General features: G+C 54.4%; 3 protein-coding genes across 4 annotated transcripts; all 3 read left to right on the forward strand.

Annotated features, from left to right (window-relative positions):
- The first annotated feature begins 1 nt into the window (after position 1).
- On the forward strand, positions 2-13,256 carry UHMK1 (U2AF homology motif kinase 1). Its single transcript, XM_072343635.1, has 8 exons — positions 2-402; positions 753-1,045; positions 3,661-3,852; positions 4,737-4,831; positions 5,644-5,720; positions 7,952-8,050; positions 8,967-9,055; positions 9,546-13,256. Exons 1-8 carry the CDS (start codon positions 111-113, stop codon positions 9,690-9,692), a joined length of 1,284 nt encoding a protein of 427 aa, XP_072199736.1. The 5' UTR covers positions 2-110; the 3' UTR covers positions 9,693-13,256.
- Positions 13,257-13,706: 450 nt separating this feature from the next.
- UAP1 (UDP-N-acetylglucosamine pyrophosphorylase 1) lies at positions 13,707-18,351 on the forward strand. Of its 2 annotated transcripts, XM_072342977.1 has the most exons (10): positions 13,707-14,040; positions 14,130-14,334; positions 14,467-14,642; positions 14,905-15,077; positions 15,402-15,595; positions 15,705-15,848; positions 15,948-16,136; positions 16,376-16,423; positions 17,737-17,803; positions 17,878-18,351. In XM_072342977.1, exons 1-10 carry the CDS (start codon positions 13,743-13,745, stop codon positions 17,968-17,970), a joined length of 1,587 nt encoding a protein of 528 aa, XP_072199078.1. In that variant the 5' UTR covers positions 13,707-13,742; the 3' UTR covers positions 17,971-18,351. The 2 variants fall into 2 exon arrangements, with proteins under 2 accessions (XP_072199078.1, XP_072199079.1); XM_072342978.1 differs by lacking the exon at positions 16,376-16,423.
- Positions 18,352-19,359: 1,008 nt separating this feature from the next.
- DDR2 (discoidin domain receptor tyrosine kinase 2) lies at positions 19,360-27,506 on the forward strand. The gene is made up of 17 exons (XM_072343474.1): positions 19,360-19,492; positions 21,462-21,556; positions 22,158-22,260; positions 22,368-22,599; positions 22,673-22,820; positions 22,893-22,998; positions 23,101-23,284; positions 23,351-23,594; positions 23,938-24,000; positions 24,177-24,307; positions 24,638-24,848; positions 24,978-25,201; positions 25,320-25,456; positions 25,691-25,882; positions 25,962-26,196; positions 26,429-26,578; positions 26,997-27,506. The coding sequence occupies exons 2-17, from the start codon at positions 21,472-21,474 to the stop codon at positions 27,132-27,134; spliced, it is 2,583 nt and encodes an 860-aa protein (XP_072199575.1). The 5' UTR covers positions 19,360-19,492; positions 21,462-21,471; the 3' UTR covers positions 27,135-27,506.
- The last annotated feature ends 104 nt before the right edge of the window (positions 27,507-27,610 follow it).

The raw sequence follows: 27,610 nt of genomic DNA on the forward strand, positions 1-27,610 counted from the left end.
GTGTCATGGCGGCCGCGGCGCGGCGGCGGCCGAGCCGGGTTGCGGGCGCGGGGCGGGCGGCGGCGCGGCGGGGCGGCCGTAGCGGCGGGGCGATGTGAGCGGACGGCGCCATGTCGGGGTGCGTGTGGGGCGCGGCGCCGCCGCTGCTGCTGGAGGCGCTGGGCCGGCTGTGGGAGGTGCAGGCGCCGCTGGGCAGCGGCTCCTCGGCCTCCGTGTACCGGGTGCGCTGCTGCGGGGACCCGCGGGCCCCTCCCGGCGCCGTTAAGGAGTTCGTGCCGCCCCCGGCCCGGCCCGGCCCCGCGCGCCGCCCCGGCGCCCGCCCGCCTGCCGCAGACTGCGCCGAGTACGGCTTTCGCAAGGAGCGCGCCGCGCTCGAGCAGCTCCGCGGGCACCGCAACATCGGTAACGGCACCACACAGCACTACGGCCCGCCGCGGTTACGACGCCTCGGCCCCGCGGCGGGGTGGGCGCGGGGGGCAGCCTGGGATGGGAGCCCCGGACGGCGGCCTCGCTTCCTGCAGGCGGGCAGCCTGCCCTAGGCCTCCCGGGCAGAGCGATCGCCCTTACCGGCACGGCCGGTCCCGCCGGCTGCTCCGCTTGGGAGCTGTGGGTGGGCTCCTCCTGAGCTCCGTTCTCTAGGCGTTGTATCACGCTGCCAGCCGCAGCTCTGGAGCTCAGTGGGTAACGATAGGCAGGAGCGCCATCACGGTGTCGTCGCTCCTGACCGAGGTTTCCAACCTGTCTCTCTGCAGTGACTCTGTATGGCGTGTTCACCAACCACTACTCGGCCAACGGCCCGTCCCGCTGCCTGCTGCTGGAGCTGCTGGATATCAGCGTGTCCGAGTTGCTGCTGCACTCCAGCAACCAGGGCTGCTCCATGTGGATGATCCAGCACTGCGCCCGCGATGTCCTGGAAGCCCTGGCCTTCCTGCACCACAAAGGCTACGTGCACGCAGACCTCAAGCCACGCAACATCCTGTGGAGCGCGGAGGAGGAGTGCTTTAAGCTCATTGACTTTGGACTTAGCTTCAAAGAGGGGAATCAGGTTTGGAATGCTCTGCTCTCAAAAGCAGTTTGGCTGTCTTGAGCTGTGCGGATCTGTGCTGCTTTCAGCTGCTGGGTGTAGGAGGGGAGGTGGCGTGGTCAGAATGGGATGGTGCTGAGGGTTTCCTGGAAGGCTGAAATGTTGGCTGGGCCAGGAAACAGAAGCCATGATCCCATTCTCTGTGCATGTCTCTGATTAGCGTCAGTGTCAGCCTTTGTGCTACACGCAGTCCTGGATTCCAGAGTTAATGATACAACTTCCTGGAAAGTTTGCTGGTTTTTATGTGGTCAGACTGGTGGGAGCAGCCAGCTCCGTCGGATCTCCTTTTATCATCTCATATCACATGTAGTAGTAATCCGGCCTTTGCTGTCAGCCAGTTGCATCATCCCCAGCAGCGTCCTTGCTCTTGTCTTTACTTTCATCTTATCTTCAGCAGCTTCCCTTTCTGTTACCCTGAGTGCTTCTTTCCCATGTCATTGTGCTGACCAAAGCCCTGGCTGTGGGTAGGTGTGGTATCAGCTCTTTCCCAACATGGTCAGGTCTGTGCCTGCTTTCCTTCCCTCCCTGTCACTTGTTTGCTTTGGTGATGGTGGTTTTCTTGCCCTTTTTATTCTCTCCCATGACCTCCATTGAAAGCACAGGCTGCTTGACTTTCTGCCTTTCATCTCTCCCTCTCCTGGTAACCACCTCTGAGGGGTATCGGGCATGTTTTTCATCAGATAGCCTCTTAGCAAATGAGCCTTCAGTCACAGGGTGGTAGCTGGTGATTGAGCTGTGACTCTTCTTTGCACGCATCCTGCCTTGTCCCTTTCCTTGCCCTCTAAGTGATTATACATCCATGTATTTCTTTGACTGTTCCACCTGGTATTGACAGTTAGGCTCACTGATCTGTGAATATCTGAGAACTGCGTGGGCGACCTGTCTGAATTCTTTGGTACAGCTGATTTGAATGCGTGTGCTTAGCAGCTCCTCCTTGTTGTGTTTGGTTCTCCCACGTTCTTGGCTGAACACCATTTCATGCTGGTAATCTGTCGCTATCAGCAGAAACCACTCTTCTGGTGTCCTGTGTCTGATGCAGATATTTTTTTTCCCTTCAGCTCTGTGTTTTGCTGCATGCCCAGTGAGTTGCCTTGTAATAGTTGACCATGTTTTATTTGCTTCTACCATTCCTTCCAATCTGCTCTCTTTTGGGCTCAATTTCATTCTCTGGTTCTTGTAATTATGCTGGCTGTTCGGGTGAACCATCGGACCCTGCTCTGAATTTGTACTGGATGTCAGCCTCTATTCTCTATTCTCAGCAGCATATATGCATGAATTCCTTATCCTAGTCGAGACCATGTTCCTCACATTTCTGACAGCTCTGCCAGGGTTATCCTTATATAACTTCTCTACAGTTACTGTTTAACAGGGAATGGCTGTACACAGAACAAGGTCTCAACCATGTAAATCTCTCAATGTACTTCAGATGGTAGGAGTGAAATTCCAGCTCTCTGTTTTTGCCAGTGGCAGCGACCACTGTGTTCTCTGCATCTTGAAATGTTGTTTTAGTGGGGCTGCTGAACTGCTGCTTTCACCACGCTAGAGGTTCTGTTCTTTGTTGATCAGAGAGGGGTACCCGACTGTGCCGTTTATCTACTGTTTCTTTTTAGGTTCATGAAATGCTGCTGAGCTCTGTTGCTTAGAAATGCCTTTTGTGGGCTTTATTTTCAATTGGAGAAACAGGTAGTTTTGGTATTAATATATTCCCTAGGTAAGAATTCCCATCACCCGTGCCTTGTCCGGGAAGTAGTCTCATATATTCTTCTGTCGTTCCTTGAGCTACATCAGTGTATTATTGAACAGATATTGGACAGAGGACTTGATCGGACAGCCATGGCTTTATCTAGTCTAGTGTGGGCTGTGGGCAGGAGGTTGGATGGGAAACTTTCAGAGCTGCCCCCCCAGTCAGCCCTCACGTGATTCCATCATTGTCTTCTTTTAACTAGGCAGTGTGGGGGCATTTTCTTCTGCCAGCCACAGCAGCTGAGCAGGTATTGATTGCTGCAGCACTTCTGACTGCAAGGGGAGAGAAGGAAGAGGTGTGTGGGAAGTGGCTTTGATAATTTCCTTGTTTGGGTGTTAAATGCCTGCTTCATTCTTTTAATATTTTGTTCTGGAGATCATCAGTGCTTAAGTAACAGGAGCTGTTACTGATCCTCACTGCTCAGACTGAGCTGTTTGTGCTCTGGGACATGAAGCACATTTTGTCTGTTCCATTCACCCTTATTCTGAAACATCCAGTGTCTTCTATGCATGCACTGTGACATTCAGGTTCTTTCTCCCAGCAGTGCTGTCATTCAGAGAGCTCAGGTGATAGTGCTGTTTTGCTGAGGGATGTTTTCACTTCCAGATAGTCTTATTGTTGTGTTTTTTTTTCCCCCCATCATCAACACAGCAGTGCAGCAAGTTGAGCTGCCTTCTGACCACATAACACTGACTGTACTTTGCTTTTAGGACATTTAACAAACAGTATTTTGGTGACCCATCTGGAAGGACCTCTGTAAAACGATCTGAGAGTAGAACAGAGAACCTGTATCTGTGAAATTAACTTCCTGTGTTTGCTTGCTCTTGTGTAGGACGTGAAATATATTCAAACAGACGGGTATCGGGCTCCAGAGGCGGAACTGCAGAACTGCCTAGCACAGGCAGGGCTCCAGAGTGAGACGGAGTGTACCTCTGCTGTGGATCTGTGGAGTCTGGGAATCGTTTTACTGGAAATGTTCTCAGGAATGAAACTGAAACATACAGTCCAATCTCAGGAATGGAAGGTGAGCAAGAACTGCTGCTGGCTTACACCGAACAAGTTCTCCTGCTGTTTTATTTGTACCTCGGATTTGTAAGGTAGCACCTGGCAACTAGAGAGCATTTCCTTGATGTTTCTATAATCCTATTGTCCTGGGAATTAAGATTTCAAAGCCTTAAAGACGTGCAGGCCCTGTAGGACTGTGTCTGAACACTGTCTGCATTTAGGCTACTGAAATTGCACAGCTCCAGGATTCTGTGTCTGGAGCCCATCTCCCCCCAAGAGCTGTTTTTTGGCTGTAGTGTTGCACAGATAGAAGAATGAAATAGCTAGGTGGTGACCAGTTCAGCAGCACCATGCTGCTCAACTATTATTTGCTGTTTGGAACCATAAAGTCCAACTCTGGACCCTTTCTTGTATAACCTGCTGTAGGGAACCCACTTGTGCAGGAGGGTTGGACTAGGCAATCTCCAGAGGTCCCTTCCAGCCCCTGTGTTTCTGTGTTAACCCTAATTTGGGATTTTTTTTCCTCCTACTTCTTTATCCTGAGAAAACAAGAGGAAGGTTCTGTAGTTTGAACCTTGAGCCTGATTCCGTCCTCTCCTTTCTATGAAATAACTTTGTTTCCTGCTTCCCTTCCCAGTAATGGTATCCTTTCAACATCATAAGGTTCTCAGTAAGAGCAAACCTGTGTGCACATGAGGCTGTCCATCTTTCACATAGGCAAATTACTCAATCTAAGGTGAGCCTGCAGCATCAAGGATATCTCGTGTAACACCAGAGTATCAGAGCCCTCAGTGTCCAGTTCAGAAAATGATGCCTAACCCACTTCTCCCAAAACCCAGGTTATTTCAAGTTTGGCACTATTATTTCCTTTCACCCCTAATTACTGCTGCTTTTTCTTTTCAGACAAACAGTTCTGCCATCATTGATCGCATTTTTGCCAGTGAAGGGGTGGTTAATTCAGCCATTCCAGCTTATCACCTCAGAGACCTTATTAAAAGGTACCTTTACTGCATTTATGAAATGTTGCTTAAAGATGTGCCCTGTGAAGTCTTGTGCCTTGCTCTTGGCGACTTAGAACCTACACCCACAATAAATACCCTGCCACTGTGCTAGTAATAAACGCAAGCATTAGCTGTGTCAGTACTTCACACTAATGAGTCTGTATTTGGAGAAAACTGGACAAATAACAGTGCAGTGAAAACTTTGCTGCCTTCTGTTGTCAGAAACAAAAGAGGGGGCAGACAGTATTTAAATGTATTTGTGCAGCTCTGTGCTGTGAGGTCTGCAGAAGAGGTCTCTGACTTGTGACACTTCTTTGAAGCTGCAGAGTGCATGAGGCCACAACTTGGCAGAGAACCACTTTTAAAGTTCAGCTGGGGTTGCTCTCAGGCAAACCCTGTGTTATTAGATGCTTTGAGTCCCATTTGTGACAAGATGTGGGAGCTGCTTGGAATGCAGTCGCTTTTGTGTGCAGTCTAGATGTGTGTCTGAGACAAGGGTGGGATGGCCCGGAGAGGTGGAGCTGGAACATATAGTGTTCGTTGTAAACCTGTAAGCGATTAACCTCCTTAACTTAGTGTTAAAATGCATCTCAGAGCAACACCTCTTGTATTATGCTCTGCAGATGCTCTCAAGGGATCCTTCTGCTGTGATTAAGCTGTGAATTGGAAGATGTACTCTCAACTGTTCTCATTGTACCATAAGTGCCCTAGAGACAGGATATTCCTTAGTACTGCTTTCCAGCCCAACTTGAATTTGTCGATGAAAGAATGTTGCATGCAAGAGCATAAGGATATCTTTTCTCTTCCAGCATGCTTCATTGTGACCAAGGCAAGCGAGCCTCTGCTGAAAAGGCTTTATGCAGCCCATTCTTCAGCATTCCCTTTGGTAAGTCGTGCACATTGTCTTTCATCACATGGCTGTGCATTTGTTTTTCCTGTCTTGTCCTCATTGCTGCTTCCATATATTTGTGGCACTTGTCAGACCTCTGGTACTGCAGCAGACAGGTCAGAGTGCTGCCCTTGCTCTCAGCACTGCTCTGTCCGGGTGGATGTGTGGGCTGTGATTTTTCCTTCCCAGTAAATTCTGCTCATTATTGAACTGACTGAGAGTGCACTGACAGCCTTATTCAACCAAGAGGACAGAAATAATGAAGGTACTTAACTGGTATTTTGACTATTAAGGTGCTTTTGAAGAGTATGATGCTATTTATGGTAGGTGGCTGGATTTTACTGTGCTAACCGATTCCCAGTTCAGAAGCCAGAAATATGAGCAATAGCTGATGCATTGCTTGCATCTGCTACTGCCTCCTCTTTGCAGACTGAGCAGTCCCAGTGTGTTCTCATGGTGCTGGAACCCATCTTGTGCCTGGAAAGCAGGGAGCAAGTCAGGGCCTGCCTCTTGTGGCGTCCATGTGGCAGGTCAGACAGATGTTACCTTGCTTTGATCTGGAGCTTTCTCTTCAATTGAGAAAATAGGTATTATATCCCCAGGACCCTCCCTGTGTGGGTTGCAGGCTGTCAGCAAAAGATGGGCTGGGACAGTCCTGCTCACACCCCTCTGCATTTCATATTCCAAAAGCAATACGGTAGCATTGTTTAGAGCTTGCCTGCTCTCAGGAGCATAAATCAATGCATCCAGCTTCTTGATGGGCTAGTATTTTCCCTTGAATCTGAGCCCTATTTTTCCTAAGCTGCTTGGTATAGCTTGCAGTGAAAGCTGTTAAATGTTACATCTTCTGAGGTTGCATTTAGATGTTGGGATCTCAGCATATTGAGCAAAAGTAACAAACTCATTCCTATTTGAAAACTTCTCTTGCATTTCAGAAACTGTGACTGTTGTAATCAAAGCCACCTTCCATAAAAGGAGTAGAACCTTTCTGCCAGACCTGCTTTAGAGCAGAGGGAATAGTATATTGGCAGTGCTTTCTGGTCTCATTTTGAACACACAGACCTTAAACTGTACCTGTTTGTACTAGGAAGGTGCTTCTGTGGTTAGCGCTACAAGTTTATACAACAGCTTTGATTTTTCTTAGTTGCTGGTTGTCTTCTTTGCCCAGGTTATACGTAAGCCTGTCTGCACAAAGAAGCATTTACAGTTGCTTTCCTACGAAGGCAGAATATGATCTATCATTACCTTACCATTGGACACAGCTGTTCTGTGTAGAGCAAAGACAGCTGAGAATGGCTTTCCTTGTCATTTACAGCCAAGTCTTGACTTTCCAGTCCCTCATCTTCTTTCCTGAGCTGCTTGTAGGCTGCAGCCTGTTGTGTTGTCAGTGTGGTTGGTATCGTCTGTGACTGAACAGGAGCATTGGTGCTAGGCAGCAAGTACCCCCTAGGACAGAAGGGTGTTGTAAGCAATGCATTTGTCAGGTGGCTCTGAGTTGTAGGGGTTTGTTTGCATGGCTTCTCTTTATTTCTGATCCTGTAAAGTTGTTCACAGGATCTTACCTTCATTATGTGGCCCGAACTTCTTAGCACTGCTTTATGTAATTAAACGTTTTCACTTTTTCTGCTGCAAGATCATGCTCAGGTCTTCAAAACAACGTGCTGCGTTTGGAGTTTGGTGGCATTAAGAAGAGCTTGAATATAATGTAGAATCAGCTGAGGCTTGTGCCATAGTATAGCTTAAGGACTTAAGTTATAGAAGCCATCTGGCTTGTTTCTAGCTTGTGTGGTACCAGTAACAGGAGGAGAAGGTTGCAGAATAGTTCTTTCATCTTCTCTCATTGCTGTATATTGCTGGAGGAGTAATTTGCTCAACTGTCATAGCCCTTGAGGTCTCATCAGGCTCTATGTCTGAGCTAAGCAGGCACAGTTCTAGTCTTAATTGCTGTTAGCTTTGTAATTTTAAAAGCAATTTCAAGTGCTGGCCTCAGTAGAATTGCAAACTATACTGAAGCCTTTGGGAAGAATCTATCAGTGCACAGGCAAAGATATGTTGGAAATGGGGAAAAGACATTATCTGTGTGAACGCAGGTAATAATAGAGTGAAGCAAAACTACACTGCAAAGAACAGGAAGTTGTGTATGATAGGAGTGCATGTTCAGTCAACTTTGTGTTTTTTGTGCTCCTTTGATTTCTTTTGTTTTCTCTAACTCTGTGGGTGTCAAACAGCTCCCCATATTGAAGATTTGGTGATGCTCCCCACGCCTGTGCTGAGGCTGCTGAATGTTCTGAGTGATGCTTCTCTGCAGAGTGAAGAAGAATATGAAGGTTGGTGTGTGCTGTGCAGTTCTCACATAGCAATGTCATCTTAACTGTTCTGTTTGGATTTGGTGATAACCAGAGGAGCAGTTTATAGGCACAAGAATAACGTGCTTCTCAGCTGAGCACTGATACCAAGAGGGTCAGCTGTGCCAACAAAAAACAGGCTAAGACTGAAAGGTTGAAGCAGAATTCAGAGCTTAAAGGGAATTCTTAAAGAATGCCAGATTTCAAAAAAGATTGGTTTTTATTTTCCTATTTGGTTAAATGCTTACAGTGCCTGTAATGTGTTTGTGGCTCTGAGCTTCTGCAGAACATGCACAGGACTCTGTGGAGCCCAGGAGCAGGATCCTCAGTAGTTTACTGGTTGACATATCCAGGATCTCATCAGAGAACTGAAATAAATTGAGTTCTTTAACTGCATCAGAGCTATACCTCATAAGTAGCAGGGCATGTTTATGGAATTCACTTTTCTGCTTGCTTTCAAACCCCAGTGAGTGGCACAAGCTAGAGAGCTCAGGGGATAGGAATTTAAAAGGCTGTGTTCTGCTCACACAAAGACTGGTTTGTAGCAGCTCCTTTAGTTCCCCTCCTCCAAGTGCCATAACCAGAAATAAGCAGTCACAAATCCTGATCGATTTAGCTACTGGGAAAGCCAGGCTTCACGTGCAAAGAGAAGTACTGTCTTCAGGGATTCCCTGCCTGCACATCTGTGACTGTGGGCCTCAGTTCAGACACTCTCTTGTTATATGTGGCTGCTGAGCAGTATCAGTTTCTGTCGTGGGAATCCTTGATTGTTGATTTTCAATTGAGAGGAAAAGGCTGTGCTGATTGGAAGTTCTGGATGTGTTCATTTAGCCTTAGCTTGTTTCTTAGCACGCTCAGGTTTGCAAAGTGAAAGACAACCAGCTCTTTCCTTTCTCAGATATCCTGGAAGACATAAGGGAGGAGTGTCAGAAATATGGACCGGTGGTTTCCTTGCTTATTCCAAAGGAAAATCCTGGTAAAGGCCAAGTAAGTGGATGGAGGGAAGAGGCTGTGCACTCATTCTCATGGTTGCTCTGTGTGCTGCGGGACTGCTTTCTCAGCTCTTGACTGACAGCAATGCTAAAAATAGCTGGTTGTCTTGAAGGACAGCATGCATTCCTTCCTAGATATGTAGAGTTCCCTAACCTGAGAGGACCTCAGAAACAGCTTTAGAAGAGAGTCTGGGATATGTTGAGAGAACGGGAGAAACCAATGTGTAGGAGAGGAAGTGTTGAGGATGCGCAGCATTATCATAATTTCTCCTACCTTACAAAACACACCGTCCACAGAATTGAGGAGTGAGAGTTGAAACTGGGGTTCAGAGATGCATCTTCTTCCTTTTTAGCACCACTGCCCTGAGTTCCTCCACAGATGGAGGGAAAGAATTTGCTCAGAGAGTGTTTTCTCAGTTGCAGGTTGGGAGGGGGGCAGTTGGTGTGCTGCCCCAGGGGCATTACTTTTCCTCTCTCTTTTTCAGGTCTTTGTTGAATATGCAAATGCTGGTGATTCCAAAGCTGCCCAAAAAATGCTGACTGGAAAGATTTTTGATGGCAAGTTTGTTGTGGCTACGTTTTACCCACTGAGTGCCTATAAGAGAGGATATCTGTACCAAAACTTGCTGTAGGCAGTAGCAACAATCAGGAGAGTTGTCTCACTCCTCTTCCTCACGTGTTTTACAGTTGAATGTACAAAAGAGCTTCCTAGCCCTGCTTCTGAGTCATCTGTAGAGGAGAGATGCAAAGGACTGAAATGGGCTTTGAAACCTTTACTGCTGCTTTGTGATGTGCAGAGGAGGCCTGGATGGCTTTAAGCGTGTGCTTGTGTGTGTGTTTAGTGCTTGCTTGTTTACATTGGATGTGTGGCTTTGCCTGCCCCGGCGGGCACTCTGGTGACTGGAAGGTGGCTGTGGGAGCCTTGCAGGCAGAGCAGGTCTCAGCAAGCACTTTCAAATGATGGAAGTGAGACCACTGAATGTCTTGTCCTTAGCGCCTGGTTTTGCTCTGCAGAGAGGATTTCTTTATTCAGCTTTCCTATAATACCTGTGTTCTCTAGTTGGGAGGAGGAAGACCTCCCTGCCTTTAGTTGCTGTTTGTGGTGAATCATGAATCAAGCAGAAGCACCATCCTCACCCTCTCAAGACTGTATTGGGAAGACTTTGAGTTTCCACATCCCTTAGAGCAAAAGGAAGGAAGCAGGAAAATGGTACCTGCTGAGCCTGCAGTGCTAGCCTGTCACTGACTGGTGACCCGAGAAGAGCCGCATGTCTCACCTGGCACAAATGGCATGCTGGGCTCGGGGAGCCGAGGTGTGGCTGAGCTGAACTTGCTTGTGTGTGTGTGGGATAGGCAGGGACCGACTGGGTGTGGTTAAATGTCGTCAGAGCAGTGCCAGCCTCAGTCCCATCACAACTTGTAAGCACTTTGTAGCCCGAGGTGATGTGAAAACTGTCACATGGAGTCATCTTTCTAGCCTGCACCCTGCTGTGCTGGCACTGACGCTCTGAGCTCTGATGCCAAATCATCTGTAATATGCAAGTGTCTTTAGGTGATGTTTTTGGAAAGGAGTGTGCAGTATTGTGTGTCTGCAGGACTTCTGCCTGAGAGTCTTACAAGAAATAATGTATTTGTCTGTTGTAGGTTCCACGCTTGGCTTTTCTGTGTTGTGCATTTTGTTTTTTGCATTAACCCACTAGACTTGTCGTAGATTAGAAGCACTGACACTTTTGGTCCTTCATAGGTTGCACAAAGGGCCTGAGGCAATCTGAGATCCTGTTTGGAAAGGGCTTGGCCAGTAATCACTCTTAACTGGCCAGATTGATGTCTTTCCCAGCATCAGGGACAACAGCCACAGGCTTCTGGAGAAAGAACCTGGGTGAGCAGCATCACGGCTCCCCCCAGAGCGTGCTCTCTGCTCATGTGGCTTTAATGCATGGGCAGAAGATCCTCCTGTTAGCATGGAGCAGCCAGATGGTTACTTCCCAGGGGCACGCAGACCCGTATCTGTGTGCAGGGACAGACAGCTCGCTCCCAGCATGGAGCAGCCCTGCACAGAGGGGAATAGCATATTCCAGCTTGCAGCCCTGGTACGAGGTTAGTGATGAGGAGAACCCTCCTATATCACAAACCCTCCTGAATTCTTTCCTCCAGCTGGAATACTTGAAGGCAGTTGCCCAAACTGTCTCTGACAGTGAATAATACCTGAATTAACTTGCAGTTTACTTCCTTGCAGTTTACTTCTTGCATCTTGCTGATGCCCGACTTGCTGGAATCCTGCACTTAAATGGTCCTCCTGATTTTTTTTCCCTGTGTGCATGTGTGCAGTTTGTTGGAAGAACCAACGTCTGTAGCATTTCACTAGTCTCTGTGCTGGCGTGGAGGCCTGTCTACTACAGCCCTTGCCAAACTTACCCAGAAAGGACCAATCTCTTTGAATTTTCTCTAGCCTTTGAGGTGGTGGATTTTTCCAGGTATAAAAATCCCACGGTGAGTTTTGAGACATGATTTGCTGATCAGACTGTTCCCAGAATTATGCTACTTTGGTGTACGTAGCTGTAAAGCAGTTTTGTGTAGATGAGGTGTGTGATTCATTGCTTTTAATTCAACTGTCCTTGTAGTGAAGCAGCTTTACTGTCTGGGAGGATTCAGATGATGGTTGGATTAGGATTTTTTTCCCCATGTGAAGAGCAGTGTTTAATTTGTATCAAGAGCTCTGAATGTTGCTAGGTAGTAACTGACCTCCTCAGCTCTGAGTTTTTGCTGTCTCTGGCAGGCTTGGCCATTGGTACGAGCACACTGGCCCAGAAATTCCCAGGATCAGTGCCACTGTGTTAGCAGCACTGAGCTGGCTGTGTGTGCCTCAGCTGGCAGAGGCAGGGCTGAGGGATCTGCCCAGCTAAGTGCCAGCCATGGGAGCATGAAAGGTGGGACCTGTGCATCTCTCCAGTGCTGTGAGCTGCTCTGCTTTCTTTCGAGCTTATCTCCTTTTCAAGCAGTTGGCTTTGGATCTTTGGTTAAAGGTGAGAGCCGTGCCAGGAACTAAACTACATCTGCAAGTTGCAAATTCCAGCCAGCACATTTTCTCAGTAGAAACTCAGTGAGGCCAGGCTTGAGCACTGAGTTGAACAAAAAACCCAAGGCTTTTGTTTTTTTTTGTTTTTATTCCTGCTGGCTGGAGTTGAAGATGCTGATCTCTGTTAGTGGGTCCAGTCCCTGACTTTTCCCTGCAGGCTGCAGGGAGATGTAGAAATTCCTCAGAACCAAGAAGCATTTTAGCATCATCTCTCACCATCTGCCCGCAGCTTGATAGAAAAAGGCTTTGAAACTCACCCTGGTGTCTTATTGAGCTCTTGGTGGCTTGGAATAAGTTCTAGCCCTGCTAAAGCACGTGTTCCTTAACTCTAGATTGTACCTGAGTGTGCACGATGGTGTGATTTTAAGTGTCTGTTTTGCTGTGGATGGGCACGGCTCTCCTTGGCTCACAGTACCACTTGCTGAAGGGTTGAGGTGTTGAGGTTTTCCCCCAAGTGCTTGCGGGTTTCTTGGTCTGTGCTGCAGGTAGAGCTTCCTCCTGTGAGCTGTCTTTCTCCAGAACTACAGTGGTGGGTCATTCCCTGGTGCTGCAGCTGTCAGCTGAGCTCATGTTTCCAGCTAGAGCTCCTGCAGAGCATCTGGAGAGGAAATTGTGACTGGGGGAAGGTGTCAGCTGGGGAGGAATCTGCTTCAGGGAGAAGGATGAAAGGTGAAATCCCCGGAGACAGCAAAACTGTGGCTGGTGTGTCCCTGTGTGTGGGGCCTTTCCTGGCTCTTAAAGCCGAGGGTGAAATGAAATCCAGCAGCCAGTTTCTGCTGCTGTGTGTGTTTATATGTGTGTGAGCAGGTTGGGAGAGAAAGTTCTTTGCGCTTCCGGCTCTTTATTACATACAGGGAGAGTAACTTTGGGTCACTGCCTGCGGCCCGGCCAGATCCGATCTTCATTCCCAGCTCCATCCCCACGGCTCTGGGCATGGTGCCAGCACAGCACACCTCACCTCGTCCTTCCCACCCCCCCCTTCGCCGGATCCGTGACCGCTCGTTCCATCCCGGTTCGGTGTGAGCTGTTGTACCCCTGTTACGCTGAGCAGCCGGTGCGCTTGGTCCCTCCCGATGATCAATAAATGACGCTTGGAGACACGGCAGCGTGCAGCCAGTTTTGTGTGGGCCCGGGCCCAGCGCCGATCCGTGCGTCACCCAGCGGGGCGGCCGGGAAGCGGCGGGGCTGGAGCGGTGCCTCGCGGCTGCCCGTAAGCGGGGGCCGAGGGGCCGGCTGCGTTGCACAACCGCTCCGTCCTCACGGCGGCTCCTCGGGGAGGAGGGGGCCGCGTCCTCGAGGAAATGACGCGCGTGGGGTGAGGCGGCGGCTGCGGCCCGCGTCCATCCCTGCCGCGAGGCCGGCTCCCTCCGCCGACGTGGCGCCCGTTGCCATGGCGGCCCGCCGCTCCCGCCCCCTTGCCCTCTGCGGAAGCTCTCGTTGGCCGAGCTCCGGGGGGCTGCGCGTGACCCCGCCTCCGATTGGCGGCGTTGCGAGGCGGGCGGGCCAGTCGGGACGCTCGGGGAGGTTCCGCCTCCGCCCGCCATTGGCTGCGCGGCGGCGGAGGCTATAAAAGGGGCGGGCGGCGGCGGCGGCGCGGCGCGGCGGGATGGAGGCTGCGGGCGCGGAGGACGTGGCGGCGCTGCGGCGGCGGCTGGCGGCGGGCGGGCAGGAGCACGTGCTGCGCTTCTGGCCGGAGCTGGGCGCGGAGGAGCGGCGGGCGCTGGCGGCCGAGCTGAGCGCCATGGACGTGGCCGAGATCAACCGCTTCTTCCGCCGGGCGCGGGGCGGCGGCGGAACGGCGGCGGCGGCGGCGGGGCCGGGCGCGAGGCTGGAGCCGGTACCGCGGGACGTGCTGGGCAGCGCCTCCCGCGACCGCCGCTCGCTGCCGGCCTGGGAGAGCCGCGGTAGGTGCGGGGAGCGGCGGGGCGGGACGGGGCGCGGAGCGGGGCCGGCGCGCGGAGCCCCACGCGTGTCCCGTCCGTCCCGTGCGCAGGGCTGGCGGAGATCGCGGCGGGGCGCGTGGGCGCTCTGCTGCTGGCCGGAGGGCAGGGCACGAGGCTGGGCGTCCCCTACCCCAAGGGCATGTACGAAGTGGGGCTGCCCTCCCGAAAGAGCCTCTTCCACCTGCAGGCCCAGCGCCTGCGGCGGCTGCAGCAGCTGGCGGAGGAGCGGCACGGCGCGGCGTGCAGCATCCCGTGGTGAGTGGGGGGGCGGGGCGGTCCCCCGTGGATCAACGCGTCCTGGCAGCTTGCGGGTGACGCCCGCCGTTGGCTTGGCTGAGAGGTGCCCGTGGTGGGCTGAGGATGGCAGACCCCGTGTCCCTCCTGCAGGTACATCATGACAAGCGGGAGGACCATGGAATCCACCAAGGAGTTCTTCCAGAAGCACCGCTACTTCGGCCTGAAGAAGGAGAACGTCATCTTCTTCCAGCAGGGCATGCTGCCCGCCCTGGGCTTCGATGGGAAGATCCTGCTGGAGGAGAAGGGCAAGATCGCCATGGCGCCAGGTCTGTGGCAGGCAGCAGCCGTAAGGGGCTCAGTGCCTGTTCCCCACTCCCCCGGCTGGGCTCCTCACTGTTAGCCAGCCCTGCCCTTCTCATGGGAGTAAGCGGCAGCTGGGCCGTGACGTGTGTGAGTGACACAGGCTGGGAGGTGCCGGTTTGGCAGGCGATCTGGGGTGGGGTGTAGCTGGTGTGGGGAGCCTTCAAGCCCCGCTTCTTGGCCGTGCTGAGAAGGAGAGCCTTGCTCAATGCTCCTTCCCCACTCCAGATGGCAATGGGGGTCTGTACCGGGCACTGGGAGTGCACGGCATCGTGGATGACATGGAGCGGAGGGGTGTGCAGAGCGTCCATGTCTACTGCGTGGACAACATCCTGGTGAAGGTGGCTGACCCCAGGTTCATCGGGTTCTGCCTGGAGAAGGGGGCGGACTGCGGGGCCAAGGTATGGTTCTCATGCTGCCCCCACCCTGGCTTCCCCAGCCCCGTTTCAGCAGCTGCGTCATCCTGGACACACGTGCAGTGGGTGCAGCTAACACCAAGCACATCTCCACGTGTCAGCTGCGGGATGTCGCACGCCCAAAGCTTTGTTCAAAAGCCGGATTAACAGCAAAAGGTCCTGAGCGTTAATGTTTGCTTTGGGCTTGGCTCCGGCAAACAGACAGTAGATCTCACTGACCTTGATGCTGTCAGAGCTGGGAAGGGAAAGCTGTCCCTCCCTCTGGCTGGCAAGAGGAGAAAGTAAACCCGGATGCCCTTCCCTGGGCAGGTGGTGGAGAAGACCAACCCCACGGAGCCAGTCGGTGTGGTGTGCCGCGTGGATGGCGTCTACCAGGTGGTGGAGTACAGTGAGATCTCCCTGGACACTGCGCAGAAGCGGGGCCCAGACGGGCGGCTGCTGTTCAACGCCGGCAACATCGCCAACCACTACTTCACCACCTCCTTCCTGAAAGATGTCGTCAAGTACGGGCTCAGCTCCATATCCTGGACCTGGTCCTCCAGATGAGATGAGCCGTGGCCGGCGTGGTGTCCCTGTGCCCGCCTTTAGGCTCGCTCTCTTGGCCCCTCGCAGCACCTACGAGCCGCAGCTGCAGCACCACGTTGCTGAGAAGAAGATCCCACATGTGGATATTGAGACGGGGCAGCTGATCCAGCCTGAGAAGCCCAACGGGATCAAGATGGAGAAGTTTGTCTTCGACATTTTCCAGTTCTCCAAGTATGGCTGTGTGTCTGTCCCTGGGCCACGGGTGGGGATGTGTCCTTGGGGGTACCCTAAGAGCAGACCTGACCCTCCCTGTCCCATTCTCCTCCCCAGGAAGTTTGTGGTGTACGAGGTGCTGCGTGAGGATGAGTTCTCTCCTCTGAAGAATGCAGACAGCCAGAATGGGAAAGACAACCCCACCACAGCACGGCACGCCCTGATGTCCCTGCACCACCGCTGGGTGCTCAACGCAGGGGGACACTTTGTGGATGAGAATGGCACACGCCTCCCCGCCATCCCCCGGTGAGCTGCTGCTGCTTCCTTGGAAGGGCAGAGCCTCTTCCTCCGTCCCCCTGGGCAGGCTGTAGGACATCAGGCAGCCCTCAGCCTTCCTGGTGCTGGTTCTGCACCCAGTGCTGCCATCAGCAGATCGCAGCACCCCTTGACCAAGAGACTGCTGCCGCTGGTTGGAGACGGCACCGAGCAGAGCGAGTCGGGGATGGCTTTCCCATCCTTCTTAACCCTTCTTTATTCCCACGTAGCATCACAAACGGAAGGTCAGATGCCACCCCGGCCGATGTCAATGACAAGTAACTATACTTGCCACCGGGCTGCATGGTGGCGGGGCTGGGTGTAGGTACTAACGGGCTTCAGGCAGAGCGAGGTGACCGGGCACTAACAGGGGCTCGGGCGCATGCTGCCTGCAGGCATGTCTTGCTGTAGGAGAGTGGTGGCACTGCTCCTTCCTGGTGCTCCTTTCCGCAGAGGCTTTGGGAAAAGGTGAAGGGTTCTGTGCTGCTGTGGTGAGCTGGTGCCTGCCCTGCTGGTGGGGAGTAGCCCCAGGACACAGGGAGGTGGCTGATGTCTCCCAGGGTCTGCCTGACACCCAGCAGGTTGCTTGCTGGAATGGGATGAAAGGCATTGCACACAGGCTTTGATGTAGCACATGTGGGCCGTAGTGAGGATGGCCATCTGTACTCAAGGACTCCAACTGTTGGGCTCGGGATCCAGGCTGATACCAACACGGCTGATGGCAAATGGCACTTGTAGATGCCCCACCCCTGGAGGCATTCAAGATCAGGCTGGATATGGCTCTGGGCAGCTTGGTCTGGTGGTTGGTGACCCTGCATGTAGCGGCAGGGTTGAAACAAGATGGTTCTGGTCCTTTTTTCAACCCAGGCCATTCTGTGATTTACAAGCATGGGAAGCATAGAGAGGTGTTAAAATTATTGTTCTAATAGCAGTGTGCTCCGCAGGCTCAGGGATATCCATGCTCCATGCACTGGGTTTATCTCAGAAGGATGCACCAATGGGTTGGAGGGCACTCCCACTGGTTGCCTTCCATCCCCTTCATTAGACACTGCTCTGCTGCCTTCTGATGGATGCACCTGGGTTCTTGGTTTCTGATTCAGGTCTCTGGGTGCTGCCAGGTTTATAGATGCCATCTATAACAGCTGCAGGTAGTGGCAGTTCCACATTTTTGTTCTTCACTGCTGAATGTTTTTTAATGTTTAATGATTACCTCTAAAGCAGCCAGACCCTAAGGAGGATACAGGAGCCAGGATCTCATGCACTGCTGTGCTGTCACTGTCCAGAAAGGGGCACCCTCGGGTGGTACTGCAGGGGCTGGGGGTAGTCCCTGTGGCAGCAAGGTGCAGGAAGGGGGAGCATCAGATGCAGCAGGGCCGGGGGCATGGTGCTGCTGTAGTGCACACAGAGATCCTCCTTAAAGCTGTGCCTTGAGCTCTCTCCTCTTCTAGCTGCTGCCCCTATCTAAACCACAGCTCACGCCTACCTGGGGGAGCACACAGGGCTTTGCTAATGGGGGGAGGCATGTGCCAGCAGCCTGCCAACACCAGCCCCCAACTGCCTGTGGGTGGCTGACTCTGGGTTCTCTCTGCAGCCTGAAGGATGCCAGCGACGTGCCCATCCAGTGTGAGATCTCCCCCCTTGTCTCCTATGGCGGGGAGGTAAGTGCAGCTCTGCTGTGGGGCATTACTCACCTTTCTCCCCCTGTTTAACAGGCTGCTTTCTGCTCTGCTAGGGTCTGGAGGAGCTGGTGAAGGAGCGGGAGTTCCGTGCACCTTTGGTCATCGATGAGGACGGGACCCATGAGCTGGTGCACAACGGCATGTAGGCAGCGCTGGGACCCGGCCGTGCTCAGACATGGCATGGCTGAAGTCGTGCCTGGCTCCAGCCTGTCGTCTGCTTCTATTTATGTTTTAATTTAAAAACCAAACACTCGGTGGATGCCCCTGCCGTGTAGCACAGCCACGGTGCTGCTCTTTGCACTGTCGGTGTGTATCTATAAACCTGTACATACCAATGGTCAGTGTACCTGCAGAGGGGTTTTATGGTACAGGGCTGGGGTTAACCTTGGATTTTTATTTTTCTCAAAGCAACATGGCTATTTTTTTTATAGGATCCTTCTTATGGCCCACCCCCCTTTTTCCTCATACTTTGTATGTTGCACAACTGGAATTGCCCCATTAAACCTCTGTGTCCCTCCTGGCTGCCACCTGGTGGTGTTTGTTGTGCGGCGGTGGCTGTGTGTTGCTGTCATCCCAGTCCCTCTGGGCACCAGGTTGGGTGGCTGTGGGGGAATCCTAGGGATGCTTATGTGCCAGATGAGGGGTTTCAGAGTGTGCGGGGGCACTGCAGGGAGGCGGGGGGGGCAGCTGGTGTTTGCCTTGGCTGCTGGGCTGTTTGCACACCAACACTTCTGCATCAGGTCCTGGGATGGAGCAGCGCTGCCCGCTGCCAAGTTATGTGGGCACTGCCTCTGGGCAGCGGGAGGTGTGGGGTGGCTGTGCTGGTGGGCACACAGGGGTGATGGGCATAGGGTGGCACTACCCCCAGGGGGTTGCAGCACTGGGACTGGCAATGGGGGGAAAGGGGCCCCCAGCACTCTGCCACAGCCTGATACTATTGCACAAAACATGATTAAAACCCAATATTATTATTTTCTCCATGCTGTGTTGCGTTGTCAGTGGCCACGGTGCCAAGCGGCTGCCTGGAAATGATGTCAGAGCCCAACTTCAGCACGCAGTCTGCCGAGCATCTAGCTCCTGCTGTGCACTGTGCAGGGTATGGGTGCATGGCCACAGGAGCTCTGAACCATGCTCTGCTCAGGGTCTGGACTGGGATGGCACCCACATACGACAAGGGTGGTGTCTCTGGGAACTGCTCCATCAGCCACTCTGGGGAGCCCCATGGGTACTCATAGGGCGCAGGAGGGTCGCAGCATGGCCCTGCACGCATCCTACTGCTGTGGGGTGAGTGCCGGAAAGGAGAGCGCTGCCTATTGCTTTAAGCTCCCTCCCCAACCATGGGGATTTTTTTATTTTTTCTCCTTCTCTATGAATGGGTTTTGCTGTAAATTATAGCTTTGCACACATTCCCTCGGGTCGAGGAAAATAACCTCCGCCGAAAAGCCAGCCCGGATTGGTGAGCGGCTCCCCCTCTCCACTCCCTAATTGAAACCAAATGTGCAAGATGTAGGATTGTGGGATTTCTGGCCGGCTCCCAGGAATCCACAGAATGTGAGCGCACTCGCAGAGGCATCTTGCATCAGCCCAGGGAAGTTCGCTCCTCGCCTGGCTCCCGCCACCCAGGCGAGGGGCGAGCAGCCCGCCTGCTGCCGTCCCCATCCCGCTCCGGTGAGTCCCTTGGGGTATATGGGAAGTGTCTATCCTCAGTCTGGGGGCTTTGGGGGGACGAGGGGTCTGTGCTCTGTTAGGACTCAGTGTGTTGGGGCTGGGGCTGGGTGCGGAGCGTACTTCTGGCGGCAGTGCTGAATGGCCGTGGTGCCCTGCTGTCTCTGCGGTCCCCAACCAGGCACACACGTCCCTGTGGCTGTGAGGGACACAGGGGTGCCGCTTGGGTGTCCCCAAGCACCCTTTCCCCATCCCAGTTCTGGGGACCCGCTCATGGCTCCCCGTGCCAGGGCTCTGTGGCTGTGTGCCATGGCAGGGTGATGCCATGCGCCGTGGTGGAGTGGTGCCATGCGCCATGGTGAGGTGACGCCGTGTGGCTGTGTGCCGTGGCACGGAGCAGGAGGAGGGCCACAGCTTTCTGCTGCTGGGGGCCCGTTTGGGGTGCAGCTCCGCAGGGCCACGTCTGCACCCGCCACCACGGGGCTGTGCTGTTGGTGTTTCTCTGGGCAGCCATGGGGGAGAGGCTGATTCTTGCAGTGTGCCACTGGGATGTCCCTGCTGAGCCTGTGGTTGGGGAGATATTGTGGATCCAGAAAACAGGGCTGCCTCCGGCCCAACCAAGATCCATTTTGGGGGAGGAAAGGGACCACGGGGCCTGGCATGCTGTGCTGCTCTGCAGAGGCTGTGCCGGCAGTGTGGTGTGCTGGGGGCTGTAGTGTCAGCTCTGGACCCCCACCCAAACACCACCAGCCCTGGGCTTGGCACATCATGGCCGTTCTGGGGGAGATGGGATCCAGCTCCTGGCACAGATTCGGTGCGTTCAGAAAGCCCTCAGGATCATCACCGAGCTTCATTTGTTTTCATTTACTTTTTTCCCCGCTCATTCTCCCTGCTAATTTCAGTAGAAGAAGAGGGGAAAAGAAAAAAAGGGGGTGGGGGGGGGAGAAAAAGGAAAGAAAAATAAATAAAATTGAAGCGGAAGAGTGAAGCTCAGAAGCAGCAGAAGGTGCCAGGGAGGAACTCCAAAAACGCCATGCAGTAAATATTTCCAATGGTCAGAAAACTTCTGCAAAGCTGTTCAGACAGACCGGTCACTTTTGTCAGAGAAGTGGAACAAAACCCATTTCCAGCTGCTGTGCCAACGTTCGGAACCTCTGCCTGTGCCACACCGTCCTGCTGCTGCCCCTGGTGGGACCGCCTGCGCTCCCTGCGTCCGCCCATATATAAATCCGGCGACTACAGACACGGCGGCATCTGGTCCCCTGATGCTTACAGGGTTTACTCAGCATGAAAGAATAGTGGGAAAAATGTCTGCGGATGTCCCTTGGAATGCAGAAGGAAATTGAGATTTTAGCGTTGGAGGAGTTGGCCATCACAAAAGGGAGCCTTGCGCTCGCCCGGAGCCGTGTGGTTGAAGCTCCAGGCTGGCAGCTTGGCCCTCTCCCTGCATTTTCCGAGCTGTCAGCAGGAAAAAGGGTAACAACATCATACGTGCTTTTCCAAAAGGGAGAGAAGAAAAGGGAAAGCAAGGATTGCTGTAAGTCAGGGGGTGTGTTTGTGCTGCTGTGGAACTCGCCCTTTGCACACGGGCTGTGCTTGCTGTGTCCTCTCTGTTCCAGCAGCACTGAGCTTGGCTCTGCCATGAGAACCATCTCAGTAAATACCCTATAAATCTCAGACAATTGCCTGCTATTATTTCTCGGAGCCAGAAGGCGAGGAAACTGTGTTCTGCAATGTGATACTACTACCACGCAAGATGAGGTTGTGCAATGCTTTGCTTTTATGACCAACCCTGGTGCTTCTGCCCTTGGGTTCAGGACGGTGCCAGTCCTGAGCTGGGCTGCTGGAGGCTTTGTGTGGCTCTCATGGCCCTCTTGGCATCGGGGTTATGGGATCGGGTTGCCTCTGAGTGCAGGGGTTGCTCAGCCCATCCCAGCAACAGTGCTGTGACCCTCTGACTGTGTCTCTGCAGGACTCCCGCCATGCCAACCCTGCCTAGAGCTGCCCTGCTGCTTCTGCTGCTGCTGCTGTGCATCCTGCTGGCAGCCAGAGCCCAGGTCAACCCTGGTAAGTGGGAGCTGGGCAGCAGCCAGAAGCTATGGGGCTGGGGCACAGCTCCTGGTTGGGACATGGGTATGCCTGCCCTCATTCAGCCAGGCTGGCTTCCTCCTCAACCAGATTTACAGCTTGGGAATTCAGCGGGCTGACCCGCAGTGCGTGCCAAGCCGTGCAGGAAGGCACATGGCAATCAGTGCCCACCCCTCCACATGAAACCGCAATGTGGTCCATTGGGGCTTGGCATTGCCCAGCCCCGCACTGCTCCGTGCACTCTGGTTGCGGGGGGAGTGCTATGGGTTGGAGCTGGCAGTGAGATGGTAAACAGGGCCAGACAAGTGGCCTTTCAGCAGCACTCCTGGCAGCCAGGTGCGAAATAACAACCCCTGGGGAGCGGTGTGGATGTAGCACTGCACAGGGGATGCAGCCCACCCGCCCATCCTGGTACTTTTCCACTCCCTGTGAGGCAGGCGGGAGGGTGAGAACCTGACTTTGACCTATATGCAGGCCAGGGAGCAGCATTGCCAAGAGCAGGGGGCTGCAGGTGGAATTTGGGGGTGAGTAGAGTCTGGATGGAGGCTTCTCCCACCGCTGCTGATGTGCTTTTTGGCAGCTGTGTGCCGGTACCCCCTGGGAATGTCGGGTGGGCACATCCCCGATGAGGACATCTCAGCCTCCAGCCAGTGGTCCGAGTCCACAGCCGCCAAGTATGGACGGTGAGTGTGGGCAGAGGTGTGTGTGGGGGGGAACTGAGAAGGGGCAGGATCTGCTGGGGCATGAGGTTGGCATTGGCCCTCCCTGAGCCCTCCTCATGCCTCCCCAGGCTGGACTCGGAGGAGGGCGATGGTGCCTGGTGCCCCGAGATCCCAGTGGAGCCTGATGACCTGAAGGAGTTCCTGCAGATTGACCTGCGTGCCCTGCACTTCATCACACTGGTGGGCACCCAGGGCCGTCATGCCGGGGGGCACGGCAATGAGTTTGCCCCTATGTACAAGATCAACTACAGCCGGGATGGCACCCGCTGGATCTCCTGGCGGAACCGGCACGGGAAGCAGGTGAGGAGGCTGCAGGGCACAGCCCTCCCCATGCCTCAGCACCTCGTTGTGCCCACTGGGTTCTGTTCCCTAGGTCCTGGATGGGAACTCCAACCCCTACGACATCGTCCTCAAGGACCTGGAGCCACCACTCATTGCACGCTTCGTCCGCTTCATCCCTGTCACCGACCACTCCATGAATGTGTGTCTGCGCGTGGAGCTGTACGGCTGCGCATGGCTTGGTGGGTGCCTGTCTGTCTGTCTGTCTGTCCATCCACCCCATTGGGGCTGGGCTCACTGTCCCTTCCCCACAGACGGGCTGGTGTCCTACAGTGCTCCGGCCGGGCAGCAGCTTGTCCTACCCAGCGGCACCGTCATTTACCTGAACGACTCTGTGTATGATGGGGCCTTCGGGTACAGGTGAGGACCACAGTATTGGGCAGGAATCAGGGGGTCTCATGGTAGAGATCACCTGGTAGGGGTAAAGATAAGGCTCACAGAGTGCCCCTGTCCCCATGCCAGCATGACGGAGGGTCTGGGCCAGCTGACAGATGGTGTGTCGGGGCTGGATGACTTCACACAGACCCACGAGTACCACGTCTGGCCTGGCTATGACTATGTGGGCTGGCGCAATGAGAGCACTGCCGGTGGCTACGTGGAGATCACCTTTGAGTTCGACCGCATCAGGAACTTCACCACCATGAAGGTCTGCACGCCCCGCACTCCCCATCCCCTTCCCCTCAGTGTGCCATGCTGACGGGTTACCCCACAGGTGCACTGCAACAACATGTTCGCCAAAGGGGTGAAGATCTTCAAGGAGGTGCAGTGCTATTTCCGTTCCGATGCCGGCGAGTGGGAGCCCAACGCCATCTCCTCAGTGCTGGTGCTGGATGACGTCAACCCCAGCGCCCGCTTTGTCACCGTGCCCCTGCTGCACCGCATGGCCAGTGCCATCAAGTGCCAGTACTACTTTGCAGACACCTGGATGATGTTCAGCGAGATCACCTTCCAGTCGGGTACTGCTGCCCTGCAGGGTCCTCCTGGGGCTCACGGGGAAAGCAGGGCTGTGGGGTGTTTGTGTTCCTGTCCTTAGAATGGTTGGAAAATACCTCTAAGATCATCCAGTCCAACCACCAACCCATCCCAACTGTGCCAACTGAACCGTGTCTTTCAGTGCCACGTCTCAGATGCAGGTGATAGTGACTCCTGCAGGGACAGTGACTCCACCTGCAGGGATAGTGACTCCACCCTCCCCCCCCCCCCGAGCAGCCCATGCCAGTTCCTCACCACTGTTTCAGAGAAGAATTATTTTCCTAATATTCAACCCATCCTTGACAGTCTCCTCTTCTCCTTTTCCAGATGCAGCCATGTACAACAACTCAGCAGTTCCCCCAGAGATGCCTATGGCCCCCACCACATACGGTAAGGCACCATAAAGCACCTCACACCAAACTTGGTGAAGGCTGGGGTCACCTTCTCTTGGGAAGATGCACGGAGGCTCCAAAAGGGGAAGATCTGCCTCATCCAATGGAGAAAAGTGTGCAGGGTTTGTTCCCTCACCCCAGAGTGACCAGGCATGTGTTGTCCCCTCCTGCCAGACCCCACGCTCAAGATGGACGATAGCAACACACGCATCCTGATCGGTTGCCTGGTGGCAATCATCTTCATCCTGGTGGCCATCATAGTCATCATTCTGTGGCGGCAGTTCTGGCAGAAGATGCTGGAGAAGGTGAGTGAGATGGCTGTGGGGCCTCTGTGCCACCCCCAGCTAGTTGAGGGCTTAGTGGTGACCAGTCCAAATGCTTCTCCATGGGGCCAAGATGGCAGAAGGGGGACAGGCTGAGGGACAAGCGGGAGTATGCAAAGATCTGTGCCTTCCCCAGTTCCAACAGTATGGGACAGGGCACCAGAGAGGGGTTCTGAGCGTGTGCTCAGGGTTAGCCATGGCCATGGTGACAGGATCTGTTGTTGGGACAGTTTACTGAGCCCAGAGGACCCCATAGGATAGCACGCACCAGCGTCCTATCCCAGCTCTCTCCTCACTTACCCCCTCCTGCAGGCATCACGGAGGATGCTGGATGATGAGATGACCGTCAGCCTCTCCCTGCCCAGTGAATCCAGCATGTTCAATCACAATCGCTCCTCCTCCTCCAGTGAGCACGAGTCCAATTCCACCTACGACCGCATATTTCCCTTGGGTCCAGACTACCAGGAGCCCTCACGCCTGATCCGCAAGCTGCCTGAATTCACGGCGGGTGAGGAGGACACAGGTAAGGAATAGGAGATCCTCCTGGAGTCACTGTGGTACTGCAGTGCGACAGGCGTAGTGCTGGGTGGGAGCTGCCCCATGCCCTGTGGGCTGCACGCCCATGGCAGGATCATCCCCACTGTCTCCCCAGGCTGCAGTGGCCCTGTGAAGCCATCCCCAGCCAGTGGCCCCGAGGGTGTCCCGCACTACGCCGAGGCTGAGATTGTGAACCTGCAGGGCGTCACGGGTGGCAACACCTACTCAGTGCCGGCCCTCACCATGGACCTGCTGTCTGGCAAGGACGTGGCTGTCGAGGAGTTCCCCAGGAAGCTGCTGACCTTCAAGGAGAAGCTAGGGGAGGGCCAGTTTGGAGAGGTAAGCTGGAGCTGGCAGGCACAAAGCCTCTGTGGGCTGGGATAGATGGAGCTGGTGCTTGTGGTGACCAAAGGAGACCACTGCTGGAGGTGATGCCCACATGTGGCCTCCTTCCCAGGTTCATCTCTGTGAGGTGGAGGGGATGGAGAAGTTCGCAGACAAGGAATTCACCCTGGAGGGCTTGGATGCCAGCCCCAACTGCCCCGTTCTAGTGGCTGTGAAGATGCTGCGGGCTGATGCCAACAAGAATGCCAGGTACCGCCCTCACAGCACAGCCCCTGCTGGGACAGCTACATCCTCTGGGCTGTGTCCCCAGCTTCCAGCACACTTGGGTGCCACGGGTCCTTCCCATCTCCTGCCCACACAGCCCATCCCACACTGCCCCCAGGCCCAGGAGAGGGTCCCCCTTCCATGTCCTTTGGAAACTGTGCACTTTACCCCATCGTGCCGGGGTGTCTGTTTGATCCCTGTGGTTTCTGTTCTGGAAAGGAATGATTTCCTGAAGGAAATCAAGATCATGTCACGGCTCAAGGACCCTAACATCATCCGGCTGCTGGCGGTGTGCATCACAGACGACCCACTGTGCATGATCACTGAGTACATGGAGAATGGTGACCTCAACCAGTTCCTGTCCCGCCACGAGGCACAGAGCCCTCCTGATGCCCAGGTGCCCACCATCAGGTAGTGCTGTGGGTGGGGGCACAGGGATGGTGGGGCACCCGGTGTCGCCCAGCCCCTCAGCCCTGCTCGGTGTCCCCAGCTACAGCAACCTGCGCTTCATGGCCACCCAGATTGCATCCGGCATGAAGTACCTGTCCTCCCTCAACTTTGTGCACCGTGACCTGGCCACACGCAACTGCCTGGTGGGCAAGAGGTACACCATCAAGATCGCTGACTTCGGCATGAGCCGGAATCTCTACAGCGGGGACTACTACCGCATCCAGGGCCGTGCTGTGCTGCCCATCCGCTGGATGTCCTGGGAGAGCATCCTGCTGGTATGGCTGAGTGTCACGGGTCAGATGGTGGCATCTTCATCTTGCATGGCACTGTGCCTGGAGGGTGGCCTTAGGAGGCACAAGGGAGAAAGGGATCCCTCTGGGAGGTGGGATGAGAGCATTGTGGTCGTGCTCTGTCCCCACGCTGGGCATGGAGCTGGGAGGTTGGGGTAGATCTATGGGGCTATAAGGGTGTTGCTCATCCCAATCCCACTCTGCTTTCCTCTGCCAGGGCAAATTCACCACAGCCAGCGATGTGTGGGCATTTGGTGTGACACTGTGGGAGACCTTCACACTGTGCCGGGAGCAGCCCTACTCACAGCTGTCTGATGAGCAGGTCATCGAGAACACCGGAGAGTTCTTCCGGGACCAGGGCCGGCAGGTAGGAACGGGGTGGGCAGCACCAGGTGGGGGCTGTAGGCCTGGGGAGAGTCATAGAACCATAGAGTCATCAAGGTTGGAAATGACCGCTGAGATCACCTTGTCCAACCACAAAACCATCAGGATGCTAAGGGGATGGATGGGGCGTCTGGGGGCTCTTTGCCATCAACATGAAGCCCCAAGTGCATGGGGGAATCAGGCTCCCCAGGGCCAGTACAGTGAGACAGTAGCACAGACTGCCCAGAGAGGTGGTGGGTGCCACCCAAGGTCAGGCAGGACGGGTGTCCCTGTCCAGTGCAGGGGAGTGGGACCTTTTAGGGTCCCTTCTAACTCAAACGATTCCGTGATGTTATGATTTTGCTGTTGCCCATTGGTTTGTATGTGGCGTTAACTCTCTCTCTTCGCCTTTTATTTTGAAGACGTACCTTCCCAAGCCTGCACTGTGCCCTGACTCTGTCTATAAGCTAATGCTGAGCTGCTGGAGACGGGACACTAAAGACCGTCCCTCCTTCCAAGACCTGCACCGCCAGCTGCAGGAGGCGGCCGCCGAGGAGTGACCCCGTGCTCAGCGGGCACCCACTTCCCAGGAGGAGAGCCCCGGTGTGGCAGGGGGAGCGCAGGGCAGCACGGCCCGGGGGGCTCCGAGCTGGGAGCGCTGCGGGCTGGACTGAGGTTATTTATTGGGACAGTGACTTTGTGGGCCCAGGACCACGTGCCTTAAGGGAACCCACCCGGTTCCTCGCCGTGCACCTTCAGAGCCCTGCATATGGACAGGAGGAACTGTGGACTTTCAGGGCGGTGCACGGACCCCTCTGACTTTTTTTTTTTACACCGTTACTTCATCGCGGCTCCATTCGCAGTACCTTATTGCTGAGGCATGTATATATTCAGTAGATGCACCTGTATATACGGGAGAACCAGCTGAAGAGATGCTCGGTGTCGTGATTTCCTTTGGGGCTCCCGGGTGACACGTGGGGGACGCGGCTCCAAATAGCGGGGCGCCCAGTGGGCGGGGCGAGAGAACGCGGAAGTG

This window comes from Excalfactoria chinensis, chromosome 8 (genome assembly GCF_039878825.1).
Source record: "Excalfactoria chinensis isolate bCotChi1 chromosome 8, bCotChi1.hap2, whole genome shotgun sequence".
Classification (NCBI taxonomy): domain Eukaryota; kingdom Metazoa; phylum Chordata; class Aves; order Galliformes; family Phasianidae; genus Excalfactoria; species Excalfactoria chinensis.